Raw genomic sequence first — 20,962 nt, 5'->3', positions numbered from 1 at the left:
ATACATCCACTGCTTTCTCATCTCACTGAGAAGGCAAAAAAGTGCAGGAAACATAAATTAGGGAATGAACTTGATTTGCTGACACTCATTAGGAGGGTTTTGCCTTGAAAGCTCCCACGGAAATAAAATTTTAAGGCAAAATTCCTATAAATGATTCTAGGAGAAAATGATTATTTTTAACCAAATCCTTGTACAGAGTCTTTCCACGTGAGAATAAAGTGGCAATCAAACAGGAATGGATGCAGTACATAGCAGAACTCTCAGTCAAGAGAACAAAAAGCAGTATTTTCAACTTCAGTTAACACACAGCATCAAAGCTAGGAAAAACTATAGTCCAAAAACTGATTACTGTGATTCGAACAGTACATTCTCTACTACAGTGGAAAAACTGAAAATCACTACAAGTATTTGTTTCCAAAAAAAAGCATTAGTTGCTCAGTCATGTCCAACTCTTTGCGACCCCATGGACTGTAGCCCACCAGGCTCCTCTGTCCTTGGGATTCTCCAGGCAAGAATAATGGAGTGGATTGCCATGCCCTTTACCAGGTGATCTTCTGACCCAGGGATTGAACCTGGACCTCCTGAAATGCAGGCAGATTCTTTACCGTCTGAGCCACCAGGGAAGTTTAGAGTGGCTAACATCATCCCAGTAATACCATAATACTACATAGTCTCGAATACAAATGGATTTGTCTAACCCAGTGGTTCCCAATCCTGGGCAATTGTGTCCCTTGGAAGACATATGATTATTTTTCATTTTGAGACATGCACACCTGAAGATGGGTGCTCCGTATCCAATAGGTGGAGACAAAGGATGCAGCTAAACATTGTAAAATGCACTGAGTAGTCGCGCACAATAAATAGTTATCTGATTCAAAACGTAAATAAGGCCTGGTCTAATCTATTTCTTCATGGCTAGCTGGGATATATTGGCAAAAATAAGGGGTTAGAGATAAGTATTCCTTAAACACCTCCTATTGAGTAAGCTAGACAACACAGAGTTCTGAAGTTTGCTTGATACTGACATAAAGTTTTCAATTAAGCAATTTTCAGTTGTAATATTTTAGAAAGAAAATGGAACACAATCCATGATTCTCCCTATGTCATCAAGCACTGAACCATCTATATATATTAGCTTACCACATCTACTTATACAGCAGTTCATAATCAAACTGTCTGCTGCTGCTAAGTCACTTCAGTCACGTCCGACTCTGTGAGACCCCATAGACGGCAGCCCGCCAGGCTCCCCCATCCCTGGGATTCTCCAGGCAAGAATACTGGAGTGGGTTGCCATTTCCTTCTCCAATGCAGGAAAGTGAAAAGAGAAAGTGAAGTCGCTCAGTTGTGTCCAACTCTTCGCGACCCCATGGACTGCAGCCCACCAGGCTCCGCCGTCCATGGGGCTTTTCAGGCAAGAGTACTGGAGTGCGGTGCCGTTGCCTTCTCAGCTCCACCTTTTAAGTCAATATATTTCTGAATTTATATGACTCTGAATTTCCCATGCCCACTCTCCAAAACCAGTCTTCAGATTTCAGTAGTGGGTTTTACGTGGTCACTTTCTGAAAAAAAGCATTCATATCTGAAATTTCCTTCTCTGATGTTACAATCCATTTAAACTTTACAGTCCACCTCCAGGAAACTTAAAAGTCAAATTAGGAAAGGAAGATGATTTTGAATGTAAACCTAAATGCAACCACAAAGAGATGCCTTCTATAAAAAGTAAGGAGTGCTGAGAATGAAGTGAAATAAAATATGCAAAGGCTGAAAAGTTCCCTCTAAAAGAAGCAAAACCCTTAGAGGTTATTTTCCAGTAAGTTTCGTTGGGTGTTTCAACAAAGAAAGTCATTTTCCTGGGAATTATTTTTTGTCTCCTTTTCCAAGTTTGCTGAAGGCATTTTCTTGTCTAGATGTTACACTAAAAGATAATTTTAAAGTAATGGAAAAATTTTAGTTAAAATTTAAAGGAACCACAAAGGGTTGAGAAACTCATTTTGAAGCCATCGCATTTACCTGAGAAAAAGAAAAGTATCCTGTAACTGACAAAAAAAAAATCTATCTGAATGCTAAAGTTTCTCAAGCTAACAAAGCAGGTACTGTTTGTTGTTTGGCAGGAATGTAGAAAGATGGGCAACTTACTCCACTGCAGTTTTCTGAAACACAGATGAAGACAAACATATTGCTTACATGGACTGATTGGGTTTTACACCAAATGTTCGGAATGTAGATCTAAAACAGAAATTTCTGTCCTTGTGCTTAAGTAAAATTCAAACAGAAAGAGCCCTGTTTACTCACCTACCATAAAAAGACAAAACGATCTTAATTAAAAAAAAAAAAAAAGCAGTACGGCAGAAGGACATTTAAATGCAAGATTTAATTTCAGAGAGCATTGAGTTAAGAGTACAAAAGTGGAAAAGCCCAAGGATATCGATGTGCAGTAAATGGATGCAAAGTATGCTTCCACTAACATGTGGTGAGGTTCGCTTTAATCTTGCTGAATGTAAAAAGTTGTGTTTTAGATGACCTTGACTGGACTATAGACTGCAGTTCCAGCTTCTGAAAACAAGGAACGGCATCAGGCTTAGGGAGAATGTGCCTAAAGGCAAGAGAAGCGTCCCCTCCAAATCCCCAAGGAGGAAAGCTGCCGCCCGGAGGGAGGTATTGGGTAGCCAAGCCATCTTACTGAAAACAACCAAGGTTTTTGAGCGCTGTTTTTGGCAGGAGGTAGGTGTTACCGGCAGCTTCCTGGGGCGCTGGAAGGAATGTGTCACCATCAATCAGAAAGTACACTGAGCCCCGTGTTTAGGTCACAGAGGGAGTACCGCCTCGTCCAGTAAGGATAAATCCTGCCAACTCCAGCAAAAAAGGAGAAAGAAAAGTTGCAGGAAAGGTGTTGGCGCCCAGGGACCTTCAAACCCAAAAGGAAACCCCCAACTTGTGTTGCAGAAAACCGTGCGCTCTCGGGTTCTGGAGAATTCCAAGAGCCCATGAGGGCGGATGCTCGTACATTCCTCCCGGGACCAGCACCGCCCGAGCTCAGCTCTGGGGAAGACCTGGGCGGTGCTGGGAAGAAAGGACAGTCCGCCCCACCCACCTCGGTGGTCCTGTCGGAAAGACAGACTCGCTCCAAATCAACCTCCGCGGACCTGGGAGGGACGGGTCCCCCTCCACCTACTCATCTGGCGGGCCCCAACGCGAAGGGCCAGCGGATGAATGAACCGCAAATCCGGCCCAGCCTCGCGGGACAGGGCGGCCCGCGGGAGCGCTCACCTGTGGGGATACTGGAGGGTTTCTCGGAGTCTGCACCTAGGCAGGGATTCCAGGGCTGGAGAACCAGCGCCACCACCAGCAGCAGCTGCTGCGTCTTCACAGTGCACCACCCCATCTTCGGCCCCTCGAGGGCCCGCGCGGGCTCCGGCACCCCAGCCGCCCGGCAGCGGCGCACTTCTCGCGAGAGCCGGGGACCCCTGGTCCGCCCCGGGTCGAGGACAGCAGGCGGGAGCGGGCGGCGGAGTGTGCGCGGGGGACCGACGGGCAGCAACGCGAGCGGGGCGGAGAGCAACGGGGGAAACTCGGCGGTCTGTGAAGCACAGGACGGCGGGCGCCGCGGGCGACTTATAGCTTCCCCGAGGGGGAGGCGACGGGGCGGGTTGCGCCCCGGCTATTGGCCGCCGGCTGACCCGCCGCGCCGCTGCGTGCACCGTGCGGTCGCCTTGGCTCGCCTGCCCCAGCCCCACGTCTGGGATTGTTTGCTCCACTCCGACCTATTTAAGGAGACGTCTGCGGCTACGTGTGGAGGCTCACGCAGAGCTTCTGGATGGTACCAGGAAGCTTGTAGTTCGGTTTGGGAGTGGGCCTGAGGAGGCGGGGAGGAGACGCCTGCAGTCTGGCCGGCGGGCGGCGCTCCCCGCTCCCTGCTCTGCGTTCCCCGTGACCCGAGCTTCCCGGTAGCCTCAGAGAGTGCGAATCTGTTCTCCGCTGGGTTGAGATCCTACCCTCGGGTCAGAAGCGACTACAAATCTCGGTAATCTTGGCTGAGTGGGACCTCACCAGGCCTTGAGCGCTGAAGATGTACACACCCACACTCTCACCCCACACCCCCGTTAACTCAGGCGAGTTTCTAAACCCTGTGAGAGAAAGGCCCTGTTTTTACTTTACTCTGTAAACAGAAAGTTTTTATTGTCCATTGAACATTTCTTCTTCCTCTGCCCGCGCCGGGAGAGCCGTAGACTCTCTCCAGTAATGGCTTGTAAATCCTGCGGAATCAGAGTCCAGCATGTGTAACCTGGGGCTGTGCCTTACAAGATCCTCCTGCGGTCCACATGGAAAATTACTCCCAGAGATGTTGTCAGAGCCATCTCGCGGCTCCCTGGCGCGTCCTCCCTTGCTTCCAGTTTTGACTCATGTCTGAGCGAATTCCGTTTATTACTTCTCATCACTTTTCAGCTAGCCCAGTGTTTCATCTGTTAGGATGAGCAGGGGCAAAAGCACAAATAAGGTAAAAGCCTGACAATTTGCCTCATATATGTCATGACATGACCTACTTTATGGAGAAAAGAATCAGACCGGCAGTATGGCAATATTCCATCTTCCTAAAATAAGGTCGAGGGATGGGAGAGGGCTCGGGGGACTGACTTGAGCCAATACCCTTTCCAACTCTGAGCTTTTGAAGTTAAAAGAAAATTACTGGGCGGGGGAGGGGGGCGGATTTTTCACTATGATCACGTTGTGTCTGAAATTAGCATGATAGGTGGCGCGGAGGTTAAAGCGTCTGCCCGCAATGCGGGAGACCTGGGTTCGATCCCTGGGTCAGGAAGATCCCCTGGAGAAGGAAATGGCAACCCACTCCAGTGTTCTTACCTGGAGAATCCCATGGACGGAGGAGCTTGGTGGGCTACAGTCCATGGGTCGCAAAGAGTCGGACACTACTGAGCGACTTCACTTCACTTTCACTAGATGAGTACTTGATTTTCACATTAAAAACAGGTGGAAAACCAGCAAAGAAATGATGCCGGGGTATGACACCTTAGAAAAAGAAGTATTTCCTGTGTCCAGATCTAAGAGCTGTTACTGTGTTTGTAACATTTGGTCTCAGTATTTTAAGAGGGAAATTGGAGAAAGTTCAGAGAAGAGTAACAATTAAAGAAATGGAAAGTATGACCTGAAAGAATAAAGTAAGGTTTGTTTAGCCCGAAGAAGAAAAGTCTAAAAAAGGGATTCCTTAATAACATCTTTCTGTGTCTGGCTAACGCCACTCCATAAAACTAGTCAGAAAACAAACAGCATCAGTCCTCTGAATCTGAGGACTCTGCTGGAAACGACTGTTCTTTTGGCCAGATCTCAGTCTCCAGAATTGCAAACCTGTCTACTGCGCCTGAATTCTGCCAAACTCCGTGAACTTGATTCCTCACTTTCCTGGTTGTCTACTAGCTTCAAGAACATGCAATGGTTAGAACCTAGCTTTCTGTCCTCTCAATCCCCTTCTTGCCCCCATGCGTACCTTCAGCCTCTCCACATCACAAGGGGTTCTCTGTTTCAACTGTGAAGTCCACCAATAATTGCAGGTTACTATGACATTCCTCCTCTACTGAGAATCACAAGGTCAGGACTATAGGACTTGTATAAAGGAAATGTTTCTTTGGGCTTTTCAAAATAGCCAGACACATTTATCGCTGTCTTGAGAGAGCCTCAATTCTGAAACCAAATCCTTCCTGCCTTCTTATATTTCCAGCTGTCTGCTGAACATTTCTACTTGGACATTCCACTGGCACAGACTCCAAATGTCTTTAACTCATGAAATCCAAATCCTACTCAATAGCTTCCTCATCTCTGTTAATGATACTGCTGCTCTTTAACTCACAAAGCCTCAGACATTTTCTATTTCTCTCCTCCCCCCATCTCCCTCCCCACAACACACAGAGCTAGACTCCTAATCCTGTCATTTTTTCCCCTCATATTTTCTCTCCTCTGTTCCTTTCCATTGCCACTGCCACTTCACTAAGGCACTCCTAACTTTGCTAAACTGTTTCCTAACTGATCGCCTCCCTCTAGATCCTTCCTCCTCCAGATATCATAGTTAGGTTCATCATATTCTGACATCCTTTTACTTATTTTATCCCAAAATTCAAAGATTTCAGAAGAAATTTGGACGCAAGCCACGTCTCAACCTAGAATTCAAATTCTTTCACCATCAAACCTGATCACCTCTCCCTATAACTGATCTGGTTTGCTTTATTATCTCCTAAGTCAGATCAAAGACTATCATTTCTATTCTCTAGAGTTTGGGAAATAGTCACTTGGTTCTTCCAGAGGCAAACCCTGAGCCAAGTTTCAAGAACCAGCAATTTGTTGGAAGTTTCAAGGAAAACGGATAGTTGAAAGTGAAGTGACACAGGAAAGAGAATTAGCCAATAATAGGTACATTTTTAAATCTACTGCAGTAGGTCACCACAATCCCACAGAACTGGTATAAAGTACACCCCACAGAAATATCCTAGTCAAGGGGCAGAGAATGGAAGTATATATATTGGAAATATATGGAAATTATATATAATGGAAATATACTATATATATATTAGCATATGCTAATACTCACCAGTAATTGATTAAGGGCTGGAAGCACTCCATTCTCAGACATCCCCAGCCTGCTATGCTCACAGGCACAACCACTCCCCAAGAATGTTCAGGTCTTGGCCGTGAGAACTGAGGTTGGCATGCTTAGAAATCGTAAGGAGAATTGAGGAGAAATGGAGAAGCGGTAATAGCAACAGCATCTGCTCAGCCACCATGCCTTTGTTCATATTATCCCTCTGTTAAAAAACTCTTCTAAAATAGATGGCTAATGAGGATCTTCGTATAACATGTGTATATATTAGTCACTTCGGTTGTGTCTCTTTGCAACCCCATGGACTGTAGCCCACCAGGCTCCTTGGTACAGGTATACGGGATTCTCCAGGCAAGAATACTGGAGTGGATTGCTATGCCCTCTTCCAGGGGATCTTCCCAAGCCAGGGATCGAACTTAGATCTCCTGCATTGCGGGTGGACACTTTACCATCTGAGCCACAAGGAAAGCCTACTGTATAGCACAGGGAACTATAATGACCTATATGGGAAAAAAAATCTAAAAGAAGAGTGGTTACACGATTCAGTGCACAGAAACTGACACAACATTGTAAATCAACTATGAAAGCGAAAAAGTGTCACTCAGCCGTATCCAACTCTTTATGACCCTATGGACTGCAGCCCGCCAGGCTCCTCTGTCCATAGAATTCTCCAGGCAAGAATACTGGTGTGGGTAGCCATTCTCTTCTCCAGGAGATCTTCCTGACTCAGGGATCAAACCCAGATCTCCTGCATTGCAGGCAGATTCTTTACAGTCTGGGCCAGCAGGGAAGCCCATACTCCAATAAAAATTAATTTTTTAAATTTAATTTAATTTTTTTTTAAAGAGAGAATGCTCTCAGGAGGAAAAAAAGGTTCTTCTCCACACCACTCTTATCTTCTTTCATTGGGCTAACTTCTGTCAGGCTCAGGTGACATCGCCTATGGAAAGCCCAATTTGAATGCCTTGTCCTATCTCAGGCTGGGTTAGGTATCCCTGCTCCACTCTTTTTTTTTTTTTTTTTAATTTTTATTTTTTTTTTTACATTTTGTACCTTATTTACTTTTTTTTTTTTAATTTTAAAATCTTTAATTCTTACATGCATTCCCAAACATGAACCTCCCTCCCATCTCCCTCCCCATAACATCTTTCTGGGTCATCCCCATGCACCAGCCCCAAGCATGCTGCATCCTGCGTCAGACATAGACTGGCGATTCAATTCACATGATAGTATACATGTTAGAATGTCATTCTCCCAAATCATCCCACCCTCTCCCTCTCCCTCTGAGTCCAAAAGTCCGTTATACACATTTGTGTCTCTTTCCCTGTCTTGCATACAGGGTCGTCATTGCCATCTTCCTAAATTCCATATATATGTGTTAGTATACTGTATTGGTGTTTTTCTTTCTGGCTTACTTCACTCTGTATAATCGGCTCCAGTTTCATCCATCTCATCAGAACTGATTCAAATGAATTCTTTTTAACGGCTGAGTAATACTCCATTGTGTATATGTACCACAGCTTTCTTATCCATTCATCTGCTGATGGACATCTAGGTTGTTTCCATGTCCTGGCTATTATAAACAGTGCTGCGATGAACATTGGGGTACATGTGTCTCTTTCAATTCTGGTTTCCTCGGTGTGTATGCCCAGCAGTGGGATTGCTGGGTCATAAGGTAGTTCTATTTGCAATTTTTTAAGGAATCTCCACACTGTTCTCCATAGTGGCTGTACTAGTTTGCATTCCCACCAACAGTGTAGGAGGGTTCCCTTTTCTCCACACCCTCTCCAGCATTTATTGCTTGCAGATTTTTGGATCGCAGCCATTCTGACTGGTGTGAAGTGGTACCTCATTGTGGTTTTGACTTGCATTTCTCTAATAATGAGTGATGTTGAGCATCTTTTCATGTGTTTGTTAGCCATCCGTATGTCTTCTTTGTGCTCCACTCTTTTTAAAAATATTTATTTATTTGTTTAATTGAAGGGTAATTGCTTTACAGAATTTTGTTGGTTTCTGCTAAACATCAGCATGAATCAGCCACAGGTATGCATATGTCCCCTTGAAACTCCCTCCCATCTCCCACATTCCACTCCTCCAGGTTGTTACAGAGCCCCTGTTTGAGTTCCGAGTCATACAGCAAATTCTCATTGGCTGTCTATTTAACATATGGTATTTTAAGTTTCCATGTTACTTTCTCCATACATCTCACTCACTTTCCTCCCCCTCACCCTGTGTCCATAAGTCTGCTATCTATGTCTGTGTCTCCATTGCTGCCCTGCAAATAATTCCATCACTACCATCTTTCTAGATTCCATATATATGTGTTAGTGTATGATATTTATCTTTCTCTTTCTGACTTACTTCACTCTTTATAATAGACCCTAGGTTCATCCACCTCATTAGAATTGATTCAAATGCATTATTTTTTATGGCTGAGTAATATACCATCATATATATTGACCACAGCTTCTTTACCATTCATCTACCAATGGGCATCTAGGTTGCTTCAATGTTCAAAGATATTGTAAATAGTGCTTCAGTGAATATTAGGGTATGTGTGACTTTTAAAATTTTGATTTATTCAGGGTATATGCCTAGTAGTGGGATGGCTCGCTTATCAGTCAGTCAGTTCAGTCACTCAGTCGTGTCTGACTCTTTGTGACCCCATGAATCACAGTACGCCAGGCCTCCCTGTCCATCACCAACTCCCGGAGTTCAATCAGACTCACGTCCATTGAGTCCGTGATGCCATCCAGCCATCTCATCCTCTGTCATCCCCTTCTCCTCCTGCCCCCAATCCCTCCCAGCATCAGAGTCTTTTCCAATGAGTCAACTCTTCACATGAGGTGGCCAAAGTACTGGAGTTTCAGCTTTAGCATCATTACCTCCAAAGAACACCCAGGGCTGATTTCCTTCAGAATGGACTGGTTGGATCTCCTTGCAGTCCAAGGGACTCTCAGGAGTCTTCTCCAACACCACAGTTCAGAAGCATCAATTCTTTGGGAATCAGCTTTCTTCACAGTCCAACTCTCACACCCATACATGACCACTGGAAAAACCATAGCCTTGACTAGTTGAATTTTTGTTGGCAAAGTAATGTCTCTGCTTTTGAATATGCTCTCTAGGTTGGTCATAAGTTTTCTTCCAAGGAGTAAGTGTCTTTTAATTTCATGGCTACAGTCACCATCTGCAGTGATTTTGGAGCCCAAAAAAATAAAGTCAGCCACTGTTTCCACTGTTTCCCCATCTACCAAATGCCATGATCTTAGTTTTCAGAATGTTGAGCTTTAAGCCAGCTTTTTCACTCTCCTCTTTCTCTCTCATCAAGAGGCTTTTTAGTTCCTCTTCACTTTCTGCCATAACGGTGGTGTCATCTGTGTATCCGAGGTTACTGATATTTCTCCCGGCAATCTTGATTCCAGCTTGTGCTTCATCCAGCCCAGCATTTCTCATGATGTACCCTGCACATAAGTTAAATGAGCAGGGTGACAATATACAGCCTTGATGTACTTCTTTTCCTATTTGGAATCAGTTTGTTGTTTCATGTCCAGTTCTAACTGTTGCTTCTTGACCTGCATACAAATTTCTCAAGAGGCAGGTCAGGTGGTCTGATATGAAGGTTTTATTCCTAGTTTTTTAAAAAAATCTCCATATTGTTTTCCATAATGGCTGTATCAATTTACATCCCCACCAACAGTGCAAGAGGGTTCCCTTTTCTCCACACCCTCTCCAGCATTTATTGTTTGTAGACTTTTTAAAAATTAATTTATTTTAATTGGAGGCTAATCAGTTTACTGTATTGTAGTGGTTTTTGCCAAACATTGACATGAATCAGCCATGGGTATGCATGTCTCCTCCATCCTGAACCCCTCTCCCACCTCCCTCCCCATCCTATCCCTTAGGGTTGTCCCAGTGCACCGGCCTTCAATGCCCTGTTTCATGCATCAAGCTTGGACTGGTGATCTGTTTCACATATGGTAATATACATGTTTCAATGCTATTCTCTCAAATCATTCCTCCCTCACTGTCTCCTACAGAGTTCAAAAGTCTGTTCTTTATATCTGTGCCTCTTTTGCTGTCTCACATATAGGGTCATCATTATGATCTTTCTAAATTCCATATATATGTGTTAATATACTATATTGGTGTGTTTCTGACTTACTTCACTCTGTATAATAGGCTCCAGTTTCATCCATCTCATTAGAACTGATTCAAATTCATTCTTTTTAATAACTGTGTAATATTCCATTGTGTATATGTACCACAGCTTTCTTATCCATTCATCTTCCAATGGGACATCTAGGTTATTTCCATGTCCTAGCTATTGTAAACAGTGCTACAATGAATACTGGGGTACACATGTCTCTTTCAATTCTTAATTTCCTCAGTGTGTATGCCCAGCAGTGAGATTGCTGGGTCATATGGAACTTCTATTTCCAGTTTTCTAAGGAATCTCCACACTGTTCTCCATAGCGGCTGTACTAGTTTGCATTCCCACCAACAGTGTAAGAGGGTTCCCTTTTCTCCACACCCTCTCCAGCATTTATTGCTTGTACACTTTTGGATCATAGCCATTCTGACCAGCGTGAAATAGTACCTCATTGTGGTTTTGATTTGCATTTCTCTGATAATGAGTGATGTTGAGCATCTTTTTATGTGTTTGTTAGCCATCTGTATGTCTTCTTTGGAGAAATGTCTGTTTAGTTCTTTGGCCCATTTTTTGATTGGGTCATTTATTTTTCTGGAATTGAGCTGCAGGAGTTGCTTGTATATTTTTGAGATTAATTATTTGTCAGTTGTGTCATTTGCTATTATTTTCTCCCATTATGAAAACTGTCTTTTCACCTTGCTTAGTTTCCTTCACTGTACAAAAGCTTTTAAGTTTAATTATGTCCCATTTGTTTGTTTTTGCTTGTATTTTCATTATTCCAGGAGGTGGGTCATAGAGGATCCTGCTGTGATTTATGTCAGAGAGTGTTTTGCCTGTGTTTTACTCTAGGAGTTTTATAGTTTCTGGTCTTACATTTAGATCTTTAATCCATTTTGAGTTTATTTTTGTGTATGGTGTTAGAAAATGTTCTAGTTTCATTCTTTTACAAGTGGTTGACCAGTTTTCCCAGCACCACTTGTTAAAGAGATTATCTTTTCTCCATTGTATATTCTTGCCTTCTTTGTCAAAGATAAGTTGTCCATAGGTGCATGGATTTATCTCTGGGCTTTCTATTTTGTTCCATTGATCTATATTTCTGTCTTTGTGCCAGTACCATACTCTCTTGATGACTGTAGCTTTATAGTATCTTGATGACTGTTTGTAGACTTTTTGATGATGTATGCTTTCTAACTCTTTAACCAAGTCCCCCTCATTTTTGACAGTCTTTTATAAGACAATTTGTTTATTGAGAATAGGATCTAATTTTTCTTCATTACTCTGCTTAGTACTGGCACATAGTAGCATGTATTCATTCATTCATCTGTTCATTCAAAACACACCTACTGTGTGCTTACTATGTTTAGGCACTGTTTGACATGCTGGTAAGAGATATATCAGTGAAAGAACAAATAAATGTCCCTCCATGATGTAGCTTTTACCCTCATGTAAAGAAAGAGATAATAAGTGCATAATAGTGAAAAGTGTAAAAAGAAAATAAATAAGGAAAGGTAACTAAGAGGAACCAAGAAAAAGAAGGTAGACTGAAACTTTGAGGAGATGTCTTGGGGAGGCCTCGCTGAGATGATGCTTGAGCAAAGATTTGAAAATGGTGAGTGAGAGGTAGTCATGCTGTGTGAGGGAGCTATGTCTGGGAAGAAAAACAAGAACTGCAAAGACCCTGGGGCTAAAACATCAAAAGTGTTGGAACGGGGGGCAAGAAGAATTTTGCAGGAGTTCAGTAACTGTGAGTAAGGGTAATAAGGGATGAAGCCTACAAGGAGTAACAAGGAATGAATAAGACAGACAAACAGAATCAGACAGTGTGACACTGTAGAGCCTAGTATCAACTTTGGCCTTGAGAATGTTATGATAAGTGAAATGAGCCAGTCACAGAAGGACAAATACTGTGTGATTCCACTTATATCTAAAATAGTCAAAATCACAGAAGCAAAGAAGAGAATGGTGGTTTCCAGGGGCTGGGTCAAGACAGGAAGGCAGAACTACTGACATCAGGGGAGAAATTTCTGTTTTGCAAGATGAGCAAGTTCTAAAGGTCTGCTGTACAGCATTGTTTCTGTAGATGATACTACACTGTTGTATACGCAAAAATCTGTTAAGAGGGTAGATTTCATGTTTCATGTTCTTACCACAATTGGAAGAGAGAGAGAGAGCATGCGCCACTTGGATGGCTGCAAGCAGAGCAGTGACAAGACTGGATATAGGTTCTGAAATGGATTGCAGATACTGAGTGAGACTAAACTAAGGGAAGTGGGTGGGAAAATAAATCACCAAGTGTGAAGACCAGTTTGGAGTCTAATGCAACAGTCCAGCAGATGATGCTGGTTTCAACTGGGTTGGTAACAGTAAAAGAAAGTTAGTTTCAAAATCAAGTTTTGATTGTAGAGCCAACAAAATTTAGTGGTTTGAACGTGGGTATAAGAGGGGAAAAAAGTAAGTCGAAGATATTTATTCAATGAATACTTGTTGAATGAATGAAAAGTCTTGGAAACACATATAATAGCCTTGGGAGTTGAAAGGCAGGGAGGGGTTAAATGAAATAGAGGAGGACGAAAAACAACCAGACAGCCAAGAAACTCTGAGAAGACAGACTCCTTACGGGGTGGAGGAGGAGTCTGCAAAAGGAAACTAATAAAGTTAGACAAACAGGAAAACATCTACATAAAAGAGACTTGGAAAAGGTCATTGATTTTTAGCACTGGGGATCTGAGTTTAATATCACACTTTAGATGGGGGCAGGAAAGACTGTAAGATACAAACTGGAAACGAGGGTTTGGAGGACCTTGTGAAATGGAGCTTTCATTCTGTAACTCTTCAGCTAAATCAGAGCTTTCCTGCCCATGTCAGGGGTCTGCCTTTCTAATTGTAGAGGGAGTAAGTTGCCACCAGTCTGAAGGTACTGTCTATATGTGGTGGGTCCAGTTTGTGACTCAAGCCATTTTCTTTTTAAAATCTTCAGGCTGCAACTTGTGGGGAACAATTTCCAAAGTGACTTTTTCAAGAGCTGGAAATCCAAACAAAACCCATATGAGAAAAAAAAGTGAGTTGCTTAACACATGGTAAGCAAAGTAGATTTCTTCATCCAACAAAAACAATTATGTATCACAGGGGAAATGTGCCTGGGTTATCTTCTGAAGGTTTTTACTCCTCTGGCTTCAAAAACCCTGTATTTTGAATCCTGGTTCTCATTCAGCACTTCTAGACAAAGTACCATTAAAAAAAAAACTTCATTATATGTTTTAGACATCTGAGCATGATTTTATAGAATCTTCTCTTGGCAGATATGACTTGTGAAATCCTCGTACCTAGCAGAATGATGTCAGATGTAAAACTAAATGCAGCCAGATTCAAAGCTGGGAGCGCTGGCCAGGATAGTAAAGTGAGCCAGAAAGCATGCAAGTATTCCAAAGATGATCCTACCAGATGTTTTGTGACTAGTCACACTGATTGGGACAGAGCTATCTAGGCCGTGAGTCACCCTCCAAGATCAGCAGCAAAAGTCTGTGGCTTCTGCATTCAGCCTTCCAAACATATTTTACCAGTTTTAAGCTATGACATAGGGAACTCCAGAATGACATTAATTATGATTAACCACAGCATAGTGTCAAAAATTTCTCCTTCAACAATTTCTCATGATTTCTCATGGTCCTTCATTCTCCTTCTTCTCAGGACATTTTCACCCTTTTCTCTGGAATCATCTCTGTCCAGAAGCAGATTTGCCCTAAAGCCAATAAAGTTCAAGTGTCAGTGTTCCTCAGTTGCAAAGGCCTCTGTGAGTGTTAGGAGTGGCTGGGGATTGTACAGTATCTGAGGCTGTGAAGAAAGCCAGTTTATCAGGAATAATTACTAAGAAAGCATTTCTCAGAAACTGTCCAAGGAGATCTTAGGAGGCTCAAGCCCTAAGAATCCAGTAAATTGTTAGGTTGTTAGGTTTTCTTTTCTTATTCTAAATAAGTGTTTACTTGTTTATCTTATTTTATACTTGTAACTCTAATGTCTTTTTTAAATGATTCCTAAAATGATATAAGCCTTAGGCATCATTAAACCTTAACTCACTTCCTTTTCCTATCCTTTGAATGTAGCCCCAATCCTTTCCATAAGTATTGACACTATAAGGAGTCTAGTCAAAAATCAACAATTCCTGGGCTCAGCACCAAAATGGATCTTCATTAGTCAATGCTGAATGTACACTCTGCTCAGTTTCTTATAATGGTATTGTTACTTTAAAGGCTTCCCAGGCAGCACAAAGCTAGTTGAGGTGATGGAATTCCAGCTGAGCTATTTCAGATCCAAAAGATAATGCTGTTAAAGTGCTGTACTCAATATGCCAGCAAATTTGGAAAACTCAACTGTGGCCACAGGACTGGAAAAGTTCAGTTTTCATTCCAATCCCAAAGAAAGGCAATGCAAAGAAAGTTTAAACTACCAGACAACTGTGCTCATTTCACATGCTAGCAACATAATGCTAAAAAATCCTTCAAGCTAGACTTCAACAATGTGTGAACTGAGAACTTCCAGATGTACAAGCTGGATTTAGAAAAGGCAGAGAAACCAGAGATCAAATTGCCAACATTCATTGGATCATAGAGAAAGCAAGGGAATTCTACTTCTGCTTCATTAACTACGTGAAAGCCTTTGCCTATGTGGATCACAAACTGTGGAAAATTCTTAAAGAAATGGGAATATCAGACCACCCTACCTGTCTCCAGAGAAACCTGTACACTGGTCAAGAAACAATAGTTAGAACCAGACATGGAACAACAGACTGGTTCCAAATTGGAAAAGGAGTACATCAAGGCTATATATTGTCCCCTTGCTTATTTAACTTACATTCAGAGTACATCATGTGAAATGCCAGGCTGAATGAAGCAAAAGCTAGAATCAAGATTTCCAGGAGAAATATAAATAACCTTGGATATGCAGATGACACCACCCTGAAGGCAGAAAGTAAAGAACTAAAGAGCTTCTTCATGAGAGTAACAGAGGAGAGTGAAACTCAACATTCAAAAACTAAGATTATGGCATCTGGTCCCATCATTTCATGGCAAATAGATGGGGAGACAATGGAAACAGTGACAGACTTTATTTTCTTGTACTCCAAAATCACTATGGGCAACAAAGAAATTTAAAAATGCTTGCTCCTTGGAAGAAAATCTGTGACAAACCTAGGCAGCATGTTAAAAAACAGAGACATCAGTTTGCTGACAAAGGTCCATATAGTCAAAGCTATGGTTTTTCTCCAGTAGTCAGATACAGATATGAGAGTTGGATCATAAAGAAGGCTCAGTGCTGAAGAACAGGGAAGCCTGGCATGCTTCCGTTCATGGGTTGGCAAAGAGTCAGCCACAACTTAGTGACTGAACAACAATAGGTGGCACAGTAGTAAAGAATCCATCTGCCAATTCAGGAGACACAAGAGCTGTAGTTTTGATTCCTGGGTCAGGAAGATCCCCTGGAGAAGGAAATGGCAACCTCCTCCAATGTTCCTGCCTGAAAAATTCCATAGACAGAGGAGCCTGGCATTCTACAGTCCATTGTTAATGTTACACCTTAGCTCAGACATCTTAGTCTTTATCTTGGTTCCCTATCTGATAGCCTACTTCATCTCAGAAAGAGATTTTTCCTTGTAGTCTCATATATCGCCAGAGAAAAGAGTTCTGTAGCTTCTTCCCCAACCTCTGAACCTTCTCAAGGCCTCTAGCTGGCATTATCTTAGCACCCACTATTGTTTGCGTCTTTATGCGCCCTGACCTACTACAGCTAGTCTGCTGTAATCATCTCTGTTCTGGCAGAGCTGTTTTTGATAGAATGGAACTAGCATACATTGATTGCAAGATTTTAATTCAACAGAATACTAAGTTAAATAACTGAACAATAATGTCATTTGGTGCAGTCTCCAAGAATGCTAATTTGAAATGAAGCAGAGCCTAACTAATAAACAGATCCATCACACAATAAAACAGATGTACCTCTAACATTAGATGTCATAAAAAGAACAGAGAGCAAATAGAAAATTATAAAGCTTTTGTCTTAGAAAAATGGATATTATTTAGAAACAGGTCATGAAAGTGCTAGTACTATTTTTAATCTATCATTCCTGAAATCTGAAAAATGAATTTTTTGACATACACTAAGGAAATATTTTTGCAACAAAACTAAGAAGAAGGAAAATTTACTGTAAAGGGTGTAGCAGTAGAGAAGAGCACACCATGTCCAGTCTGAACGCAGCACCAAGAATTATAAGTATTGTCTTTGAGCATTTTCCATTACAGGTTTCCAAAAGGGATGGTTTTCATCAGATATAATTTTCTGTACTATAGACACCGATCACAATTCACAGAGCCTCTTCATACTTTTTGAAGTTAGCCATAATGATCATGTAGCCCATTTGCTGACTTCTTCTGAGTCTCTTTGAATCTTATGTGAAATGTTCAGTGAACTCCCTGCAGGTAGCCATTTGGTGACTGCCCTCTAATTTATCTTTTACTTCAATCACAGTGTTTTTCTTAATTGCTGCTCTAGTGTTACTTTTTTTCCTCAGTGGTTAATATGACTCTTAAAAATCACAATTTAGAAATAACTAACACCAATTGTAGCCCAAAGTGAAAACACTATTTAGGTGCAAAGGATTGTGGGTAATTTCTATGTTGTAGGTATAGACTATAAAAGGCAAATAATCATTTAAAGAACACATTTTTAAACAAGAATTGAATTTCTTCCTTAAAAATTTAAAAATCTCTGAAATTTAGAAATATTATATCAATTACTCTGTTTCCATTTTAATTCTTCAGTTATTCAGTAATTGCCTAAATCAAAAGAAGTAAATGTTACCAGTATCCACACAGAAAAATTGCCCCAAATTCATCAGAAAGGAAAAAATCATCTCATTTTCTCTTTATTTCACCCATGATTTCCTTAAAGTCGGTTTACAGTGGTTCAGCTATTCATTCAACAAATAGTTACTGTGCAGACACAATGTCTTCAGCGTTCCAAGATGAATCAGACAATTCTCTCACTTTGAATACCTCCATGCCTGTGTAAATCACTGTGCTAAATAGTAAAGTAAATCATATTATATGTTTCTGTAGTCTAAAATATATCTAAATTAAAATTTAATAAAGGAAAAATTAACATTCTGATTTTTGGGGTTTACATTATTTTGTATATCTTAATTTCCCAAATCAAGCAATATTTTAAATTCTCTAGAGATAATATATTTTTGTCATTTTTAAGAATAAAGTGTGTTAATTTTGGTAGATAGCCAAATAACAGAAGTATGAAGTATTATGTGTTTTCATGTTTCTTTTGACCACATCAATCCACAATATCAGTCTTCTTGGAAAGTATACTGTAGACCAAGGAAATCATTTGTTTTTGATAATTCAGTTACTAAAAGAGAAAAAGTTACCAAAAATGCCATTTTTTATTGCAAAAATAAAGCAATGAAAATTGTTAGGGTTTTAAGGTAGTCTTCATTCTTGACTAGGAGGGCATGTCACCTAACTTTTGTATACCCTAATTGCTTTCTCTGTCACAGAATTTTAATTTTTAAAGTATGCCTTGAAGATACTGATAATATGGCATTATGTTTAACTCTTTGACTCAAGCCAACCTGGTTTCCAATCCTACTTCTACCACTTGAAAGTGAAGTCGCTCAGTCGTGTCTGACTCTTTGCAACCCCCATGGACTGTAGCCTATCAGGGTCCTCTGTCCATGGGATTTTCCAGGCAAGACTGCTGGAGTGGATTGCCATTTCCTTCTCCAGGGGATCTTCCCGACCCAGGAATCGAACCCGGGTCTCCCGCATTGTAGGCAGACGCTTTACCATCTGAGCCACCAGGGAAGCCAGCACCTGTGAAAACTTGACTGGGTTTTTTAATCTCAGTTTGGCTAAATTAAAGAGAATTTACTATCAAATATCAAAAAGGTATCCAGAAGTAAGGAGATCCCTGGGCACAGCCTCTGGCCCTTCTTTTTTTTTTTTTTTTCTGATGTTCTTGACACACCCAGTTAGATTCTTGGGCTCGTAATAACACATATGCAGGAGTTCTGGGGACTACATTGACAGGAAGATATCCAGACAAAGAAAGGAAGCAGCTTTTTTTTCATCTCTTTGTCCAAAAGCTGCTCCCCTCACCTGACAACAACAAAAAATATATCAAAAGACTTCCCCTGGTGTCTTTGGTGAGAAGCAGGTCACAAGGTCACCCTTAAACCAATCATGTTGGTGGAAAGAGATTGTTTAGCAAGTGGGGATCTTTCTGAAGAAAGATCGGTTTCCTGAGTCACTTGAAGAGAGTTTGCTTTGGAAACTTAAACAAAGTTGAGCTTCTGTGTAAATGTTGACAGCTGACATCTCTCATTATCTATTTGTTGACTGGCTACCAAGGAAGTTGAGGATTTAGTACTCATCTCTCTCTCTCTCTCTCTCTCTCTGTCTCTCTCTCTCTCACACACACACACACACATGCACACACTTCTTCAAACCGTCCAAAGTATGTCAGTTTTAGTTTGAATAATATCTAAGATCTGCAAGATTATGGCCACGTAAATATTATTTACTGTTAAGCTAGATAATTTACTTTGGTTTCATTTTCTTTTTTATATGCTTTCTGCTTTTCCTGGAGTCAATAATGATTTACATTTTAAAAAAAATTTAACTATCTTGTTTTCAGTGCTGTATTTTCTATCATTTTCATTAGATCTCGGTCCCTGAGTCTGTACCTCTCCGTTTCATATTCTGCAGAGAATAAATCTCCATCCTCCGGGAGGGTAGGGAAAGGGGAATTCAAGGGAGGGATAGGTTTCAGGCCATGCCAGGTAGGATAGGGGATCTAAATAGACCTTCCTCTACAGACTTTAAACCAATCTTTTCTCATATAGCCCTACAACTCAAACTCATAGTCCAAGGTGTTTGATCATTCCAAATTATGGGCCTTTGGCTAGTAAGAACTGTTTTGTTTCTTGTTGAAATCCCTGTTCTGCAGGCAATCAGGTTTCAGCTTCTTCCTGCTAATACAGTTAATAGGTATTATCCTTATTATCTATCTATATCACCTTTTGGGTTTACCCATTTGGATATTATTCCTTCACTTGCATTTTAGTGGGATTGCTGGAGAAAGCAGACATAAACACACCTGTTTAATCTGCTATGTTTAACCAGATTTCTGTTTCTTAACTACAGTGAGACTCAACTTCCCCATCAATAAAATGGGAATATTAGTACTGTAGTACCTAGCTCATGGTGTGGTTGATGGATTAAAGGGAAAAGCATAAAAAGTTTCAGTACATTCCTTAACACATAGAAAGCAGCAACTTAATATTTATTAAGGTTATATAAGAAATATGCATACAACACTTGCATAAAATAAATCACACATAGGAAAATATATTTCCCTCAGCCTTACCCAGCAAATAATTATCTGTGTTGTTTATAAATAACTATATTTCTATTATCATTTCCTAAGGAAAAACTATTGATTTTAATAAAATAATTTGTGAGAAGGGGCAGAGAGCAGACTTGAAAATGAATTTATAAGTGTATCTAATAATTCTGATTCTGAGTCTTTAGTTTATCAAAAACTGAGGGACTACCCTAGTCTTGCCTGATAGAAAAAAAATCATCTCTAAAGGATGTATAAAGTCCAAGTGATCAACAAATTATTAAAGGTATGTTCTTATTAAAGTGTATGATCAAGATGAATGTAGTCACTAAAGGATGAATTTAGTGGTGTCTGGACATTCCACTGAAAAAGGGAAGCAGTTCATCATCTTATCACTAAAGGGTTTCCCTGATCCTGGCAGCTGCAGCTGCTCCCTCCCTTTCTGCCTTGAGTGGTATTTCATCTGCATCTCTTCATCGCCTTTGCTATCTCAGAGTTCACATACTTCCTCACACATGGGTTATATTCTCCTTTGACGCAGAGCCAGGCCTGATTCATGTTTGTATTTCCCACAATCCTGGCATAAAACCCTGAAAACTGCTGACGTGCCATAAATATCTGATGAATGAATGAGCACTTTTACTTCTCCCCCACTTTCTGTCACATGTAAAAACCCAATTGATTTTTAAACCAAGGTTTCACTAATTGATACATTTTTACTTTAGTAAAACAGGATTTTGACTTTTCATACATGATTTTAACCACCCCATCCTGGAGTGGGTTGCCATTCCCTTCTCCAGGGGATGTTC

General features: G+C 41.0%; 1 protein-coding gene across 2 annotated transcripts in view; it reads right to left on the bottom strand.

The window, feature by feature from the left end:
• The window catches only part of PLOD2 (procollagen-lysine,2-oxoglutarate 5-dioxygenase 2), a 120,174-nt gene extending 116,325 nt beyond the window's left edge, over positions 1 to 3,849 (bottom strand). For both annotated transcript variants that reach the window (XM_069563068.1, XM_069563078.1), the window contains exon 1: positions 3,268 to 3,849. In XM_069563068.1, the coding sequence (XP_069419169.1) occupies positions 3,268 to 3,382 (115 nt within the window). In that variant the 5' untranslated portion in view covers positions 3,383 to 3,849. The remainder of the gene's footprint in view (positions 1 to 3,267) is intronic.
• Positions 3,850 to 20,962: the final 17,113 nt, after the last annotated feature.

This window comes from Ovis canadensis, chromosome 1 (genome assembly GCF_042477335.2).
Source record: "Ovis canadensis isolate MfBH-ARS-UI-01 breed Bighorn chromosome 1, ARS-UI_OviCan_v2, whole genome shotgun sequence".
Lineage (NCBI taxonomy): Eukaryota > Metazoa > Chordata > Mammalia > Artiodactyla > Bovidae > Ovis > Ovis canadensis.
This window is presented reverse-complemented; position numbering and strand designations above follow the sequence as displayed.